Consider the following 19,816-nt stretch of genomic DNA (forward strand, 5'->3'; position numbering starts at 1 on the left):
GGACACTTTCCAAGAAGTACACCATTATCACACAAACGTTTTTTGTTTTGTTTTGTTTTTTTTTACAAAGATATCTGCATTGCTTTGAGTTCTGAACGTCACCTAGCCACATGGTGCATTTGGTATCTGAAATGTTTACATCAGCTCAAAATTCAAGGAAAGCTCCATAGAGCGTTAAACATGTCTTCTTCTGTGCTATAGCTGGGATCCCAAAGGAGCCTAAGGAAGATAAGTGCCCAACTCCGAATGATTTTAAGGGCAGTTGGGTGCCTAACCTCCTCTGCAAACCCCAGCCTATATGTCTTCTCCTGAGTACACTGTTGGTCCTCATTAAACAACACATAATTAATAGTATGGCCAGTAATGCCATTTGTCAGGAATAATGATTCTTTTTTCTAGGGCAACCAACTGTTCTTTGTTGTTTACTTTATGCGCCAAAGTATCTCACTTATTAGAGTACAGGTGCCCCTAGTATCCACAATAGCCATATCAATCCACTGCTTTATCTGTTCCAGTACTGCAAGTTATCTTAGGTCACAGTTGTGCTCACAATGCTTTTAATTAGCTTTACCTATAGGTTGCTGCTTGCGGTAATTTTTCACATACTGTGGTGCTATCTATTAATAACATTAGCTGCTGCCTTAGATGTAGTGACCTAATTTCAGAGGTGAATCAAAGCTCAGGTCGTCTACATCTTCGGAATGTGTAAATTATTCTGTTCTCTTTAGAGTCTTCTACCACTCCAACCACCATGGTATTAGAGTAACTTATGAAGTTAATTTAAGTTACTTATGATGGGAATAAATTATGTGATAATTTTTGTTTTCTATTTCATAAATGATAATTAGTTGCGAGTTGCTTTGCAGGAAAGTAACTTTTACATGTGGATCTTAAAGTATCAAGGTTTGTACTCATTCTCTCTGTGAGAGTGAGTTTCACCATCCTGAGCAGTTGCTAGGAAACCTCCCTAGGAATCTGTCCTTCCTTTACCTCTAGACTGAGATGATTCATTAACTCTCCCACCTTTACAGGCTTTCCCCAATTACACAGTATAGTCTACGTGCAACAGAAATGGAGCCGATAGTTTAATCACATTGTCCTTTTCTAGTCTTTATGTCGTAGGTAGTCCAAACCCTACTGTTTGATTCATCCACTTCTGCCAGGGAGAAAACAGTCAGTATGGTGTTATCCAATTCACTGTATAAATTTCAACTGAGAGGTATATTAGGAAATATACAGAAAAATGGGAACATTATGCAACTCCTTTCATTTAAAAAAAAAATATGTTTTCCACTCAGCTCCTTTCACTCTCCATGCTGACTGTAATACTCCCCTTCCAGCGCAACACACGCTAACCACATCCCACCTTTAGTTGTGTGAATATAACTACCCTCTCTTGGAAAAGAACCTATCAGGCAAGAGAGTTCAATATGCTAAACAGACATAAAACAATGATGTGACAGCTATCAGGTCTTAGTCTTTGGGTTAGGAGGCCTGTGCTTTTGGAAGTGCTGCCCACTACCTAAACCAAATAATCATTATAGAATTCAATACCTCACAAACATTCTCTTTTAGGTAAATGTTACAGCACAGAAAGCAGATCATCTTAATTTCTAGAGTTAGAAATAGATGGCAATTAGCAAGCATCAAGAATCTGCAAATTCACAATAGGGGAGCAGTGAATTGCTGATCCAGGACTTGCATGTTTGAGGTTGTCATAAAAGTTGTTCATCTGCAGCTGTAGTGCCAGTCAGTCTCTAGCCAGTGTAGCTTCTGTTGATGTAAATTTCTTTGTGTTCATGATCAGTTAAAGCAATCTTACCACCTCCATGTGGAACAATTTCCCATAAGCAGAGAGGCCGTCAATTTCCACTCCACAACAGTCGGATGGAGTGCATAACCCTACTGCCAAATGCTCTTTTTATCATTTGCGTTTGGCAAAAGGCGTATACCTTTGGCTCTCAGAAGCAGAGCTCTAAGGCTGGATTACTACAGTGCAGGCTACTCTTGCCAAACCTGTGGAGATTGCAGCTAGCACAGAGCACAGTGTTCTGCTTATTAAACTGGGTGTCATACAAAGAGCACATTACACTTGTTCTCTGTGATCTGCACAAGCTACTGGCCATTTTCTGGATGAAGAGTAAGTGTTACTTTTGAATGATTTGGATTCCAGGTATTTGGGAAAACTGCCTGTCTTCCCATGTATGCCACAAGTGACTCCACAAGTTGGATCCCACTGAAATCAATGGCAATGTTGCCCTGGACTTCTATGGGACAAGGATTTGGCCCTAAGCATGAAAAAAAATCTTGTTTGTTAATGTCATTTTGTTCAAGTTTAGCTCAAATTCAAAACATACAAAATGTTTTTACAGCTATCCCTGCACTTGGGTTAGCTGAATCTATGGCTCATATTTTATTGGAGTTAGCACAATAACCTTTATTAATGAGATCTGGTCAGATTAAATTGAAAAAAAATATCACAAATGTGTCTTGCTGGCTATGGCATATTTGATTAGCAACCTAGTTTATAGTGGTTTTTTTTTTTTTAAAGCAAATTAATGATTTGACACAATAACCTCATGGCAATTGCAGTTCTGTACAGTCAACAGTGATTGATAAATAATAGCATGATAATGTTCTCTTAGATTGTACTGACAACTATACATAGCCTATGATGGGCCTCTTGACGTTAAACCAACTCCTGTTCATAAATACATTCAGAACAATTTAAATGCTGTTCAATTTTTTTTAGTTTTGTACACCTCAAGCACTTGCCTGTTTGTACGTCCTGATGTTTGCAGACTTCAGATGTTTTAGTTAATTAAAATGAAAACAATTACTTGTTTCATATTAGGTAGTCAGGCTCTGCATTATGTAGCAGTCTTTCCCATAATCCAAAGATCTCAGGAAACAGTATTCTTCCCTTTCCCCCTTTTACATATAAAGGCAATTTAGAAGAAAGAAGGGTTGGTTACTATTATTGTTTATTAATTATATTATAGTAGCACCCAGAAGAATGCAGGATTAAGGACCACATTGTGTTAGGTGGTGTGCAAACACATAACGGGAGATAATCCCTGCCTGGGAAATTTTATAATCTAATCTAAGAATTGATGCTCATGGGTCTTTCTCCAGAGGCCTTCTACAGTATGGGAATAAGAGAAGAGGAAGTGGTTGTTTGGAGTAATCCAGGGCTGGGAGCTGACAGAATGGACCACGTTAGAAGTTGCTGCAAAGGAGTCTGGGACATTGTGCTGAGAGGAAAGAATGGTTACTTATCTACAGTAAATGTTCTCCAAGATGTGTTGTGCACATAGACATTCCACTTGAGGTAATTCTGTAACAGTTCTTTTACTGATGGCGGAACTTTAGATTGTCTGAACAGAAATTGCAACACAGACTTGCTGAACCTGACATCGTTGCAAAACGCTTGAGTGATGGCATAATGTCGGGAAAAGTTATGTACAGATGCACATGTTGCCACTTCACAAATGTCCATTATAGGACCATAAATCAGAAAGGTTGACAAAGCGGACTGCGACCCGGTGGAGTGAACTATTACCCTCAGTGGAGGAGAGACTTCTGCCAAGATTGATACTGTCAGAGATCCAGTGTGATATACGTGGAGTTGACACTGGTTGGCCTTTGACTCTCTCGGCATAGATTACAAAAAGCCTATTAGAGGTTCTGCACACCTTAGTGTGGTCAAGGTAGAATGCCAAAGCGCTGCAAATATCTAAAGTATGAAGTGGTTCCTCAACTTAAGAAGAATGAGATTTGGTTAAAAAATATATATCAGAAGCTGAACAGATGGATTTAAGTGAAAAGGTGACAGCAACTTTACCATGAATTTAGGATGTGGTCTGAGAGAATCCTTTTCCATGTCAGTACTGAGTCAGAGATTGATTAGGCCTTTCAAATATCTGGATCACCAGAGGGTGAGAGAAAACCAAGAATCTATTGGTGGGTAAACTGCTGAAATGGATGCCAGGTGAATCCTCACAGAGCTGACTGAATGGCCTAATGACTTCAACTGTAACAAGTAATCCGATATATGGGTGATGTCCATGCAATGTGGTGAAAGGTGTTGTCACTGTGCCAAGACAGAAAATCTCTTCCACTTTGCTGCATACATGGTTCTAGTAAAATCCTTTCTGCTGTTTATCAGGATAAACTGGACATCTCTGCAGCACAGTTTTCATTAGCATTTAGTCAGAGATTATCCACACAGAAAGACTGAAGAAGGGGTGCAGAGAGTGACCTTGATTCTGTGGCAGGAGATCCTCTATTGCTAGGGATCTATACTCAGTTACAAAGGGTAAGCAATCCAGGACACAACCCTGTATTTCCAGCAGAGATCTCGAGACTCCTATAAGAGACAGTCCAGGCCTGCTCAACGCTGGCAGGTATCATCGTTTGCAGCAGGCCCTTCTCACAAGACATCAATGATCATATATGATGATCTATGAGCAGCAAAACACTTAAGCATGTAGGATTTTGCACATACCTAAAGCTATACATATGTTTCAGTGCTTTGCTGGATCATGGTCTTCATTTGTTCTGATCATGTTTCAGCATCTGTTTTACAGATGAATGGCTGCAAGATGATAAAGAACTAAAAACTGGGGTTGAGCGGAGGGATGAGAAGTGCAGTAGTGCTTCAGTGTACACACTTCCTACACCGACAGGGGGGCTCTCCCATCGGCACAGGTAATCCACCTCTGGGAGAGTCAGTAGGTAGGTCAATGGAAGAATTGTTCCGTTGACCTAGTGTTGTCTACATGCAGACTTAGGTTGGCTTAACAACGCCAACTGGGGTGTGTGGATTTTTCATACCCCTAACCAATGTAGTTAAACCAACCTGATTTTCTAGTGTGGACCAAGCCATAGGAACAAAGCTCATATAGCAGTAACTGTCTAAATACTGTGCATAGCATGCCTTCTTCTACAAGACTCTTGACAGGTATTACTGTTATCTAAAGTGACCCTCTTTAATTAGTGCAGCATTTTATGTCAGATGAAGAGTAAAGTTGTTCTTGTAGAACAGCTTGATATTTTAATGGATTCTGCTTCATATAAATCTTTCTTCAGCCTGTTTATGGTGTTTATGAATTACAAATAGAAAATTAATTAAACGAAAGACACAAAGAAAGAGTGAAGTTGGGGAGAAACTTGAAAACATAGGGGACTGGTGGTAGGATATTTGGTCGGTCTCTCTCTCTCTCTCTCTCTCTCTTCTAGGTCACTAGATCAAATATACCCCATGTCACTAGTGACAAAGTAATTACCATCCAGTCAATGCCTGGTACATTGCATTAAATGAATTAATGAGTCTCTTTTCAAGTGTCCACATAATAAAAACTACCCTCACAACTAGTACTTATTGGTTCCCTTATTAGTAGTCTCAGCAAAGATCAAGGATTGAGTAGGCATAGAGACTAAATTATTTTTTTATGCCTAGGTGTATTCTTCCAGGTTAGGGTTAGGGACACCAGCAGGGCAATGCTGCTGCTTACTTTTAATAGTCAATGGATAAACACAAGAATTCATTCTGCAGGGCTGTCATAAACACTATATTAATTAAAAAAATATATTTGAAAAGAGCAAGGATGGATGAAAATACACACATGCAAAACCAGGAATCTTCAGCTAGAAAATCAAATTTTACTCATTCACAAAGGGTCCAAACTCTGGAGTACTCACTGATACAAATAAACATTATTGCAGATAAAAAAATTGTCCTGAGAAAACCCTGAATAAAATTTTTGGCAAGATTTCAGGGTGTGGTCCAAATGGAATTGAGGAAATAATAGAAATAAATCACTCTTGAAAATTCAGATTCCCATGCAACATTGCCTCTCTGAATTACAGAGATTGCTCCACACAGAGTCCTTTGCTGGGCAAACAGGATGTTTCTAATGCCAAAGGATGCTGTCTATCTCTATTTACATACTTGTCTAAACCTATCTGGTATGTGATGGAGTTACACAAACTTTTTTTTTGCCTAGCTGTTCCTTTTAAATCAATAGGAGGAAAAATGAATTCTGTAATCCTTATCTTCAATATTAGTTTCCTCTTCCTTTCTTACTATTTTCTGCATGCTCATCATCTTTCAACCTAACATTTTCACACTTCACCTCTTGCCAGTGATACATGTGATGCATGTAAACTGATGTATGTACCAAATGTTTGCTAGCTCAGTAAGTAACAGACATAGCACCTTCAGAGTATTGTTCTTTGGTCCCCAGTTTGAGAAATAATACAATGTTATTTGTAGATGCCCATAATTAAATACATAATACACAGTCAAATAAGGCAACAAGTCTTGTTAAGAGATGCTTTGTGTTTTTGATTGTAATCACTGGAGTATTGGTAATTTTCACAGGTGGGAATTTAGCATCAGCGCTAATACACTTTTCTATTTGTGGAATTACTTAGGTGGTAGTTTTGTGGCACTACATAAAGCACCAGAATGGTCATTATACTCAACACCAGAGTCACTCAAATAGCAAGAATGAGCAGCATAATCATAATGTTATGAGTCTGGCAGGGAAACCAAAGCAGGGAAACCATCTTTACCCTACAGTGCTTATGTATTCTGGAGCAACAAAAATTATACAAGATTATACTGTATCAAAGCCTAAGCTGCACTCAGCTATCATGTGAGACATACCTCTTAGAGCAGATCTACAAAAGCTGAAAAGCTAGATCAACCCAGCTACGTCACTAAGAGGCATGAAAAATCCATACCCTTGAGTGGTGTAATTAAACCAACCTAACCCCCAGTGTAGACAGCGCTAGGTTGACAGAAGAATTTTTCTGTTGACTTAGCTAATGTCTCTTGGGGAGGTGGATTACCTACGCTGAAGTGCTGCAACTATGCCGCTGTAGTGTTTCAAGAGTAGAGAAGCCCATAAAGGTCTCTAATTTAAAGGAATGTTACTCATTTTAGTCCTAACATTCCCTATGTTCCACACAAAACTGGCATTTACTCACTTCTATTGTTGAAAATTACTTTGCTCAGAAATAGAGAATCATGAAGCTGAAGTTAGTGGCACAAAAGGAAGTAATCTCACAGCGTTTTAAAAGTTTCCCATGTGATTAATTTTTGTGTCCCTAATTTTGGGTTTTTATCACACAGTACATCCCATTTAGGGCCTGGCAGGTTGAGCGGTACTATGGGATAAGCTACATAGAATAACTTCATTTTTCATTAGCTTATCTAGGGCCCTATCAGAGTTAAATGTTTTTCATGAAGCAAAGATACATTTGTCTTTGATTAATTTTATATCTATAGTTAAGTTAATGGAAAGTAAAACAAGATATAACTGAAACAAACCCCAAAATGAATGGTTTGGGGATTTTTTTTCTACTTCATAGTCAAAATCCATCAGCAGGGAAAATTCTTCCTTTCTAAATTTATAATTTTGGGGATTACCTCTCTCCACTAAATGGTACACTTCATTCCATGAAGTGGCAGGAACAGAGATCTGTCTGCTGGTCAACTGAGATCTGCTTAAATTTTAACTAACACTTTCAAAGAGGAGAAATGATGAGTGGCAGTCTCCTTTGTGGAAGTGAAAAAGAATGTGGTCTCAATTTTCAAACAAATAAGGAATGTACCTAAATGAAGCATACAATTATTGCAAGAGTGTGTGCAAACCATATAATTGTGTTCACAATCATGGTAAGGATAAACCAAATTAATAATTCAGGGACTGATGCTCCTCTGCTCTACAACAACGTTTTACAGCCGTTTAGGAATTCTACCACTAAGTGGTGTAAATTGGGCCCCAATGAATTTGCATTATATTTTCAAATGTGTATGCTGTGTCTTCAGCCCAGTTTATGAACTTACCAACTGAAGAGTGTTGTTTTTGAAGCAGGTGCCTAAAGAATCTAATTGCTTGGGTATCTCTGAAGAGAAACACACTACTTTTCTATTAGAAATACAACCTCTTTTCTCTCTCCAGTGGGTTCTTAAAATAGTCATCCTTGGCTCCATTATGACTGATTTATACTCCTGTCACTTAGGGAAATGGAACTGACTTTTTTAAGCAACAGAAGGGAAAGAAAGCTACAAACTCACCAGAAAATCTGACTGAAGCCTACAATAGTTCTTTTAATGCAGTGAGATTATTTTAGTAATATCAGGACACTGAAAGGAATCTAGAAAGAAGGGCCTGTGATACTCCGAGTAATGTTCCTTTATAGTATGACACATACGCTGTTGAACAAATTCTGCTGTCAGTTCCACTTCTGCAAACTCAGTGCAGTTTGTCCCAGTATATCAGAGTGAATTTGTATCAGGATGTTCATCCACTGCTTTGTACTTTGCCAGAGCCACATTTCCGTGTTTTGTGAAACTGAGAGACTTTCACTGATGAACATGAAATCTCAGCATCATTTGAGAATTCTTATGTAAAAATCTGCAAAATTCTATTGTAACAAAATGAATGAAAATGACATGAAATCATTGCAAAATAGCTTAATTTTGTGGAGGAAAAAAATCTGCTAAATCAGGACAAATGTGTGTCATTCCACCCCCAAAATTCCTATTTTTGAATCTAAATTGTAGTTTTACTCATCTCTAGTCCTGTCTGATGAAAAGTTACAAGTTTGTCACTATGGGACAGTTTTGTATAGTATTATAACTCTGAACAACCAGAAAATTCTGTAATTACAAAATAGCCTGGTAACAGTCACCAGTGAATTGTGACAGAAAAAAAAAAAGGGAAAGTAAAGGGAATGTAAAAGGGAAAGACAAAGGTTATGTTCAATAAACACTGAGCCCATTTTATTACCTAGTGAGTATTTACTTGAAGCCAGATTATCCCCCTCCGTAGTTTCCCATGAGAGGAAACCAAAGAGAACAGAAAACGCTGTGGGGTTCTTGTATAAGAAGCCACCCTTCAAGTGGGATGGGTTTGGAGTCCCACAGAGCTGGTAAGGGATGAGACCCCCCATCTCTGTGATCCTTGGGGTTTTCTGGGGAAAGGACTCCCTCCCCCCATTTCCACTGAAGAAGGAACATTTTGCCTTAAATGACTGCCCATCCACATGTCACAACTAGACCTTATTTGAGCCTTCAACTGCAGCTGGTAAGTAAAAGCAATTACTGCTACCACTTGGCTATCTGTGAGCTAAGCAGGTGATCACTCTGGGGAGCCTGCAGGTCCCCTGTTCAGTTTCTCTCTCCTGATGCCCCATGCAGAATCCTCTACAGTGCCCCTTTCTTGAGGAACAGCAGCTGAGGAACTCCCATGAGGAAGTAAAGAAAAGAAGAGTGCCTTGTAGGTGGCAGCTGAGCAGCGTGACTTGCAGCTTTGTAGGGGACACTCTAGCACATACAGGTACCAAGATTGCAGGAGCGTAGTGAGAACGTTTGGACTCACAAACGGTTAAACAACCTGAATGAATGTATAACTATGGGGCCAATTTCAAACCTGCTGAAACTCAACTGACTTCATACTTTTTAGAAGAGAACTCTGTAGTGAAGATTCATTGTCACCTGTCATTCTTACCTCTATTTTTCAGTTGCTGGTATCTTTCTAAAAGAAATTGCTTTAGGGCTGAAATTTTCCATGCTTAGGCTCAAGGTCAAAGGTGCAAATTTTGAGCCGAATGAGTTCAGTTGCTTTTGAGTCATGTGAGAGGGGTTGGGTGCCTCATCTGTACCAAATGAAATGTTTGTGTTTGCATAACTCCAAAACAGCAGAAATTTCAATTTTCTCAGTGTCCTTGCTGAGGAAGGAAAACCATTCAAGATTGAATAAAATTGCTCAGTATTTTTCAAGTTATGAATATTTAAAACTAGAAAGTCTGTGTATGCAAGTTACAGCACTTTTCTATTTATTTATAATCATCCTTGAGTGATTTGGAATGTTGGGCATGCTCAGATAAAGGTGCATCTGTTGAGGACTCCCACAGAAAGAATGCACTTCACTAAGGGTTTTTATTTAAAAAAAGCATCAGAGAAGCTAAATGTAATATATAAATAAATATTGGTAATATAGTAATATGAAGCCGGTCAAATTAGATTACAACTTTTGTGTTTTCTACTGCAAAGTTAAATCTACTACATTCCACATATATTAGAAATATTAACTTTTAAATTTCCTGATTTTTTGTGCTTGCTTTAGCTATGTTAACATTGCATGAATGTTTGATTTACATTTAATTAACAAGAAGGTAAGGTGAATTATTGGCCATTCCAATGCCAGCCTCATTCATATAAAGAGGTTTCTTTCTATTCAGAAAGTTCAAGTCTCTTTATATGGCACAGGTTCAGATTAGTTCATCGGTCTGTTTGACTTTATCTAATTGTTACATAGTTACTGTAACAAAGTGTAATATTTGAAAACGGTGAGAATGGTTTTTGTCACATGATTTCCATAGACTGTAATGAGAGCAGCATAGCTAAAACCTCCCACAGTGTTTTGAAAATGAAAATGTACTGCTTCGTATTCACAGTTAAAAATATGTGCTGTGTGAGTAAAGAGCACATTTGGGGAATGTGTGCATGGCTATGTAACTTACATTATCTGTGAAAACAACAACAACATGAGTAATAACCGAAATTGAAGTTTTGGCTACTAACATGACAGGCAAAATTCTTGTTTTCCTTACTCATGCTAATAGATCCATGAAAGTTGATGGAATTATTTGTAAGTGTAAGATAAGGAGGATTTGGCTCAAAGTACCTTCTGTTTTCTTACTAGGATCACTAGATGCCTCACTAATATCACTGGGACTCAGGGCTTTACAGCTATTTTCTTTTTGATTAACGCTGCTTGAATTAATTCAAATGAAGTGCATTTAGTAGTTCCATTAGCTAACATTTCATGTTACCATCAGTGGATTTTTTCATCTTTCAATCATGTCATAAATGGGGAAGGCTTAGCTATAAACAGATTGAACTGTTAGAACTTTATAGAAGATAAAATATGTTCACTTACTGCCCTGATGCTTTCAAAGTGTCCGCCTTCCTTCTCAAAATCAATTGGCTGCCCATTCAAAGTCCAGTAGAAAGTGACATCTAGTGTGTTGTCATGAATGGCTTTGCAACTGAGGACAATGCTTTCTCCAACGGTTAACTCGGTCCTCTTGGGAGTCAGGTCTATCCTTGTTGGTTCTTGAAAACAGAGAAGAATTAGTAATAATTAAATGCAGGTCTTGTGATATTCTAACATCAGTATAGCATTTGCTTGAATTCTATTTAATTCTAAAAGCTTTGTCTGCCTGCTGGGCTGAAGGATTTTTGTTTCTAAGTACACAGGGTCAAATACTGCACTGTGGTATGTGGGCCCACAGTGGGGAAGGAGCAAAGACGGGGTGAGACAGCAGTAATCTCCTCATCTTCATGAAAGCAACAGGGCACGATCTCAACAAGTCACCACAGGGAATGCTGGGAAGGGAGACCCGCTACCACACTGGCTGGTGCATTGTCCTCAAGAAATGGTGTTGCCAACTTTTGTAATTTCATCATGAGCCTCACAATATTATTTTTAAAGCATCAGCTCCTGGAATCTTGTGATTATACAACAATCTCAGCTTTCATTTAAAAAAAAAAGAGTATATTTCTAGCTCTCATAGTTGCAAGGAAAATTTTGAAAACCTGAACCCTAAAGACTCAAATATCAGAAAACAAATAAAAAGATATAGTGGGTTTTATTTATGATTTGTATATGCTTGGCATTGACAATAATACTGGGAATGCAGTCCTCTAGGTAGAAGGCTTGTCCAAATGCACTACAAGAGCTAGTAAGTATGAAGGGGACAGCAGTATGTACTGCAAGGGGCATATACTCAGAACAGCAACCTGGGACCAATAGTACAACCTGTGGCCCTGCTTTGAGCCATCATCCCCAGCAACTTTAGGGCTTGAGCCGTCAAGGCTCAGAGCACTCCGGTCCTAAAAGTCACTGTAAATACTCACATACCTGAACATGTGCTTAAAAACTTTTCTGGATTGGGCACAGAATACTCAGCAACTTGCAGGATTGAGTCTCTCCTACTGGATGAATTGAATCACCAGCACCATTCTGCTCCCTCACACCCAAGTGTAAACTTAGTGCAGTTCAGGGTCTGGTTCTTTGCAATGGTCAAGTTTGAACTACTTCCCCTGGATAGCCAGAGGTTCAGTTTCTACAGTTATGTGTCAATAACATGTAGCTGCTGCCCAGTGGAAGGTATCTCTCATGTATCTTTTGAAAATGCCCTCTGAACTGTCAATTATTCATTGCTGATTTATAACTCAGAGTGAAGTGCTGTGTAAATTTAAGATGACTGATCTCTTATCAATAAACTAGACATCACTTGTCTAAATAGCAACCCAGTGGCTGGGAAACTAGTTGTAACTGAGTAGTTAGAAAACAGGTAATGATCTGCTGGGTTTCTAATCTAGCCATTTCTTTTTAGGATTTCTATGGCTAAAAATAAGACTTTATTGCTATACTTTATTCACTGTGTGCATGTAGAAAGGATAATTATTTTTGGCAGCTAGCATGTCTAAAAGCCAAAGGTATATACCTCCTTATTTTACTCTCTTTTCTTTTACATACAGAATTAATTTAATAATCTGGAAGGATTTAATTTATGTACTAGTTTTTCTGACACATATGTATCATAAAACATTATGAGCATGTATTCAACAGAGGGGAAGCAATTGTTGGCACAATCTTTGGTAAACTCTCTGGGGGGGCATGTACTATCTTTTTGTTCTGTGTCTGTGCAGCGCCTAGAACAATGGGGTCTTGGTCCATAACTGGGGCTCCTGGAGTTATTACTGTACAAATAATCAATAATCAATAAAAATAAATAATAATAATAATTAATAACTAATCGGTTTTCCATACCTTTAACAAATACTGAGGCTACAGTTTCTGCAGAACCAAACACATTTTCTCCTTGGCATAAGTACCTTCCTTCGTCAGATTTGGAAGCATTCAGGATTTGTAGGCTCCCATCTGGAAGAACAGTTATCCTGAAAATTATAAAAAATGTTTGTATCCTGTAATAGCACGTACCAGACATCTCAAACATAGGCAGATTCCATGGTGTTATCTTTGAGGGCTAACAAACAGGATTAAGCATTGCTGCCATTGTGTGCAAGGATGATCATTGAATCCTCCTCTCTCTCAGGAAAGGATGCAATAAACCCATTTTATTCCCTCTGCCTCCTTAACTCAAAATAGGCTATGGGAGGAATCAGTGGATTAGTTCTCCTTTGACACTTAATGATGGTGAATTTTAATTGTATTTTTGTAAAAAATATGATCCTTGATACTTTGTCTTTAAAATTTGGCTACTACATTAGTGTCGAGTGATATTTCAATATTAAGCACAAGCTATTCCACCTGAAACTAACAGTGACCTTAAAAACCAAATCTAAGAATTATGACGGGTAAAAAGTAGAGGATGACAGGGAAAGAACATAAAATTAATTGCAGGTGGCCAAAATATGATTTATAGCACTTGCTATACACAATGTAGGACAGGGATAGAAATGAGTTCTGGTGGCTTCTGTTTACCCTTTATTCCCCAGAGTATTGTGTGGGCCTGATTCTATAATCTCTGTGAGTAACTTCATTGAAGTCACAGGGAATTCATGAGAAATGTACAAAATCACACCCTCTGTGTTGCGTGGTTGAAATTTTAGCCTTGTCAAAACTGTACTAGAAAGAGAAATTTGGACTTGAAAAGGTGGAAAATAAAACACTGTTGCCACTTTTAATATTCCAAAATTTAAAATTACGTCCTCCTTCTGTGATCTCCGATTCCAGTTTTATTACCTTATTTATTTTTAAAGTAAAACTTATTGGGTGAGATTCACCCATGTGACGTGAGGGCAGTGCAAGACCTACGTATCACTTAATTCCTATTATGAGGGCATTAGTGGGAATTAATTGGTGTATCAGTCTTGCACTGGTCCTCTGCATAGGGGAAAATTTCACCCATTGTAGATTGTTATTATATAAACCTCTCGTGCTCCTCTCTACCTACATGCAAGGAGAGTGTCCACTCATGCATTCTAGCCAGAGATGGCACGAGAGAGGGAAATACATCTCGAGGGGACACTCCTTCCTATTTCCCAGTCCTACAAAAGTTTAAGTGCGTTTGCAGGTGCTCTGTGGGATTCTGCCCATTTGAAGGGGGCAGAAGTGAGATGATGTTTTTACCAGATCGTTCCTCCACCACAAACAGCAGAGTACATTACTGCAGAGACAGCCTACAGTAACTTACATTGCTTGGTCCTCCACAGGAGCCGGCAAACAGGGCTGCTAACAGGGGAGTTTGAGTGGGAGTTTACAGGGGGAAGTGGAAGGGGAGGCAGGAGGGCACGGTGTCCCGTGTGTTGTGTTTCCCCAGGGGCGGAGGGCACAGGTGAGCAGGCGGGCTCAGACAACAGCAGCCATGAGCCAAGCAGCAGGGGACACAATGCAGATGATTGCATGTGGCAGCTGCGGTATGTACATGGTCCTAGCGGGGGTGACTGAATAGAGGTATGTCTGCATGAAGTGCCGCCTAATAGAGCTGCTAGAAGAAAAGATCCGAGGGTTGGAGATGCAGGTAGATACCCTTGTAGAGTTTAGAAGGGGGTTCGAGCAGCTGATGCAGCAAAGGCAAGCAGTGGCTGAAGGGGAATGCACAGGGGTACAGGTGGAAGCAGGGGCAAAGGCCTGTGAGGGGGGAATGCCGGGGGGAGAACAAGGGCAGTGGAAGCATGTGACTGTGAGAAGCAGGCCAAGGAAAAGGAGGGCCAGTGAAGGGGAAATAGAGCTCAGGAACAGGTTTGGGTGTTTGGAAAACGAGGAAGGGGTGCAGCAGGTGGTAACTGAAGGTGGGAGGGTGAGGAAGAAGAGAAGAGCAGCTAGTCCCATAGAAAGAGGGGAGGAGTTGATGGAGACAGCACCAAATCTGGGCCCTGGGAGGATACAGGATGGCATAAGGGGGATTATAAGGGAAAATAGGAATGGACAGGGGTTGCAACTAGAGGGAACAGGGGATAGATTAGTAGATCGCACTGTCACCAGGCAAAGGCAGGTTTACGTGATTGGGGACTCCTTACTGAGGAGGTTAGACAGGCCTGTAACCAGGGCGGACCCAGAGAACAGAAGGGTGTGCTGTCTACCGGGCGCTAAGATACGGGATGTGGACCTGCAGTTGAAAAGGATCCTAAAAGGAGCAGGTAAGAACCCCTTGATCATCCTTCACGTAGGAACGAATGACACGGCTAGGTTCTCGCTGGAGAGAATCAAGGGAGATTATGCCAGGCTGGGGAAGACGCTTAAGGAAATCGAGGCTCAGATCATCTTCAGTGGGATTCTGCCTGTTCCTAGAGAAGGGCAGTAAAGGGGTGACAGGATTGTGATGATAAATAGTTGGCTAAGGGAGTGGTGCTATAAGGAGGGCTTTGGGATGTATGGCCACTGGGAGGCTTTCGGGGACAGAAAACTGTTCTCACGGGACGGACTTCACCTAAGTAGGGAAGGAAATAGACTTCTGGGAGGGAGGCTGGCTCATCTCATCAAAAGGGCTTTAAACTAGGAAGCTGGGGGATACGGTTGGGAGACGTCCAGTTAATCTCCACACCAGATTATAACATTGAGAGGGAGGTCAATGAGATAAGAACAGTTACAGCCGGGGGGAAGAGATTGGACATAAGGAGAAGGGGGGGGATGGATACTAGACTAATAGGTCATACTGGAGGTACGGTGTCCATACCAAATTGGATAACAAATGTGAAAGAGGCCAAACGGCATAAATTAAGATGTTTATACACCAATGCGAGAAGCCTAGGTAACAAAATGGAGGAATTGGAGCTCCTGGTCCGAGAAATGAAACCGGATATCGTAGGAATAATCGAAACGTGGTGGAACGGTAGTCATGACTGGAGTACAGGTATGGAGGGGTATGTGCTGTTTAGGAAAGACCGGAACACAGGTAAGGGTGGGGGAGTAGCATTGTATGTCAACAATGAGATAAACTGTAAAGAAATAATAAGTGATGGAATGGATAAGACGGAGTCTGTCTGGGCAATACTCACACTGGGTAAAAGAACTACTAGAACCTCCCCTGGGATAGTGCTTGGGGTGTGCTATAGACCGCCAGGATCTAGCCTGGATATGGACAGAGAACTCTTTAATGTTTTTAGGGAAGTAAATACTAATAGGAACTGTGTAATCATGGGAGACTTTAACTTCCCGGATATAGATTGGGGAACAAATGCTAGTAACAATAATAGGGCTCAGATGTTCCTAGACTTGATAGCTGATGAATTCCTTCATCAAGTAGTTGCTGAACCGACGAGGGGGGATGCCATTTTAGATTTGGTTTTGGTGAGTAGTGAGGACCTCATTGAGGAAATGGTTGTAGGGGACAACCTTGGCTCGAGTGATCATGAGCTAATTCGGTTTAAACTAAATGGAAGGATTAACAAAATTAAATCGGAGGCTAAGGTTTACGATTTCAAAAGGGCTAACTTTAATAAATTAAGGCGACTAGTTAGGGAAATAGATTGGACTAACATATTTATGGATCTAAAGGCGGAAGGCGCCTGGGATTATTTCAAGTTGAAGTTGCAGGAGCTGTCGGAGGCCTGTATCCCGAGAAAGGGAAAACGGTTCGTAGGCAGGAGATTTAGACCGAGCTGGATGAGCGAGTGTCTCAGACGGGTGATTAAGAAAAAACAGAAAGCATACAAGGAGTGGAAGATGGGAGGGATCAGCAAAGAAACCTACCTTATTGAGGTCAGAGCATGTAGAGATGGAGTGAGAAAGGCCAAAAGCCGTGTAGAGTTGAACCTTGCGAGGGGAATTAAAACCAATAGTAAGAGGTTTTATAGCCATATAAATAGGAAGAAAACAAAGAAAGAAGAAGTGGGACCGCTTAAGACTGTAGATGGAGTGGAGATTAAGGATAATCTAGGCATGGCACAATATCTAAACGAATATTTTGCATCAGTCTTTAATGAGGCTAATGAAGGACTCAGGAATAGTGGCAGCGTGACGGATGGGAATAAAGGAGGGGGGGTTGACATTACCATATCCGAGGTAGAAGCCAAACTCCAACAGCTTAACGGGACTAAATCGGGCGGACCGGATGATCTTCATCCGAGAATATTAAAGGAACTGGCGCGAGAAATTGCAAGCCCGTTAGCGATAATTTTTAATGAATCTGTAAACTCGGGGGTGGTACCGTTGGACTGGAGAATAGCTAATGTGGTTCCTATTTTCAAGAAGGGGAAAAAAAGTGACCCGGGTAACTACAGGCCTGTTAGTTTAACATCTGTAATATGCAAGGTCTTGGAAAAAATTTTGAAGGAGAAAGTAGTTAAGGACCTTGAGGTCAATGGCAATTGGGACAAATTACAACACGGTTTTACGAAAGGTAGATCGTGCCAAACCAACCTGATCTCCTTCTTTGAGAAAGTAACAGATTTTTTAGATAAAGGAAATGCGGTGGATCTAATATACCTCGATTTCAGTAAAGCGTTTGATACGGTACCGCATGAGGAGTTATTGGTTAAATTGGAAAAGATGGGGATCGATATGAAAATCCAGAGGTGGATAAAGAACTGGTTAAAGGGGAGACTTCAGCGGGTCGTACTGAAAGGTGAACTGTCAGGTTGGAGGGAGGTTACCAGTGGAGTTCCTCAAGGTTCGGTTTTGGGTCCGATTTTATTTAATCTATTTATTACTGACCTCGGAACCTAATGTAGGAGTGGGCTGATAAAGTTTGCGGATGATACAAAGTTGGGAGGTATTGCCAATTCGGAGAAGGATCGGGATATCCTGCAGGGAGATTTGGATGACCTTGTAAACTGGAGTAATAGTAATAGGGTGAAATTTAATAGTGAGAAGTGTAAGGTGATGCATTTAGGGATGACTAACAAGAATTTTAGTTATAAGCTGGGGATGCATCGGTTGGAAGTAACGGAAGAGGAGAAGGACCTCGGAGTCCTGGTTGATCGCAGGATGACTATGAGTCGGCAATGTGACGTGGCCGTGAAAAAATCTAATGCGGTCCTGGGATGCATTAGGCGAGGTATTTCTAGTAGGGATAAGGAGGTGCTGGTTCCGTTATACAAGGCACTGGTGAGACCTCATTTGGAGTACAGTGTGCAGTTCTGGTCTCCCATGTTTAAAAGGGATGAATACAAACTGGAACGGGTACAGAGAAGGGCCACTAGGATGATCCGAGGAATGGAAAACCTGTCGTATGAAAGGAGACTCGAGGTGCTCGGTTTGTTTACCTTAACCAAAAGAAGGCTGAGGGGGGATATGATTGCTCTCTTTAAATATATCAGAGGGATAAATACCAGGGAGGGAGAGGAATTATTTCAGCTCAGTACTAATGTGGACACGAGAAGAAATGGATATAAACTGGCCGTCGGGAAGTTTAGGCTTGAAATTAGATGAAGGTTTCTAACCATCAGAGGGGTGAAGTTCTGGAACAGCCTTCCGAGGGAAATAGTGGGGGCGAAAGACCTCTCTGGCTTTAAGATTAAGCTTGATAAGTTTATGGAGGGGATGGTTTGATGGGATAACGTGATTTTAGTCAATAGGTCAATAACGTGCCATCGCTGGTAATTAGTAACAATGATCAATGATGGGATATTAAAAGTTACTACAGAGAACTTTTTTCCGGAGGGTCTGGCTGGAGAATCTTGCTCGCATGCTCGGGGTTCAGCTGATCGCCATATTTGGGGTCGGGAAGGAATTTTCCTCCAGGGTAGATTGGCAGAGGCCCTGGAGGTTTTTCGCCTTCCTCCGCAGCATGGGGCAGGGGTCGCTTGCTGGAGGATTCTCTGCGACTTGAAGTCTTTAAATCATGATTTGGGGACTTCAACAGCTGAGTCAAGGGAGAGAATTATTCCAAGAGTGGGTGGGTCAGCTTTTGTGGCCTGCATCATGCAGGAGGTCAGACTAGATGATCATAATGGTCCCTTCTGACCTTAAAGTCTATGAGTCTATGAGTCTATGCTAGGGACATTCAAGGAGCAATTATAAGTAGGGGGACAGCAACCTCCCCAAGTCCCATGAGGTTCATTAGCATCTACAGAATCTAAACCTGATTTAAAAAAAAATTAGTCCTTATGGTTGTGAGGAAAACCTTTCAAATACCAACTAAGTGCAAAATGATGCTGTGCTGAATCTGCTGCAGACAGAGAGGCTGAAACAATAACTGCAGGAGAGGTGTGAATCCCTCTTGTCCATTCATCTCAATAGGATATAAACTCTGAAGACTGTCTCTGGGGGACAGTATCATTAACATCATATTTGATAGGGAGGGAGTGAGATGAGCAGAAACCTACGTCTTCAAATCCTAGGAGGCATAAGAACCAGGAATCAGTGAAGTTGCAGAGTGTCAAAGAGACAATGAACACATTGCCCATTTGCTCTCCTCTTGGCCTTAACTGCTTAGCTGAGCAGAGCCACCCCAAGGAAAAGTGCAAGGAGCTATGGCCCTATCCTGATTGACAGGTTTCACCCTGCCTCCAGTGCAGCCAGTAAAGGGAGAAAAACCCATCTGAGGAAAGACAAGCCTGGAGAGAAAGCTGAATTATAATTTGGAGCAATTTACTTAAAGCATAAGTCTCAGTAATGTGTACTAACTAAATTATCAAGGCAACTATATAGTGTTCCACCTGAAAAAAAAAAGTGCTGTGTTACCCTGATCATGAAAAATACTGCCCTGTTATTATGTATACTCCACAAGATTTATTGGGGAGGAAAAGCAGAGTCTCATTTTAATGAAAAATGTACTACCATTTATTTCAAATATAAAATTGGTCACCACTCTCAGCAATGCA

General features: G+C 40.5%; 1 protein-coding gene across 1 annotated transcript in view; it reads right to left on the minus strand.

Annotated features, from left to right (window-relative positions):
* Positions 1-19,816, minus strand: part of CNTN5 (contactin 5) — a 407,321-nt gene that overhangs the window by 81,311 nt on the left and 306,194 nt on the right. Inside the window, exons 12-13 of the mRNA XM_065397605.1 lie at positions 12,858-12,985; positions 10,959-11,134 (exon numbers count right to left, since the gene is read on the minus strand). Of these exons, the coding sequence (XP_065253677.1) occupies positions 10,959-11,134; positions 12,858-12,985 (304 nt within the window). The remainder of the gene's footprint in view (positions 1-10,958; positions 11,135-12,857; positions 12,986-19,816) is intronic.

This window comes from Emys orbicularis, chromosome 1 (assembly GCF_028017835.1).
Source record: "Emys orbicularis isolate rEmyOrb1 chromosome 1, rEmyOrb1.hap1, whole genome shotgun sequence".
NCBI classification, from domain to species: domain Eukaryota; kingdom Metazoa; phylum Chordata; order Testudines; family Emydidae; genus Emys; species Emys orbicularis.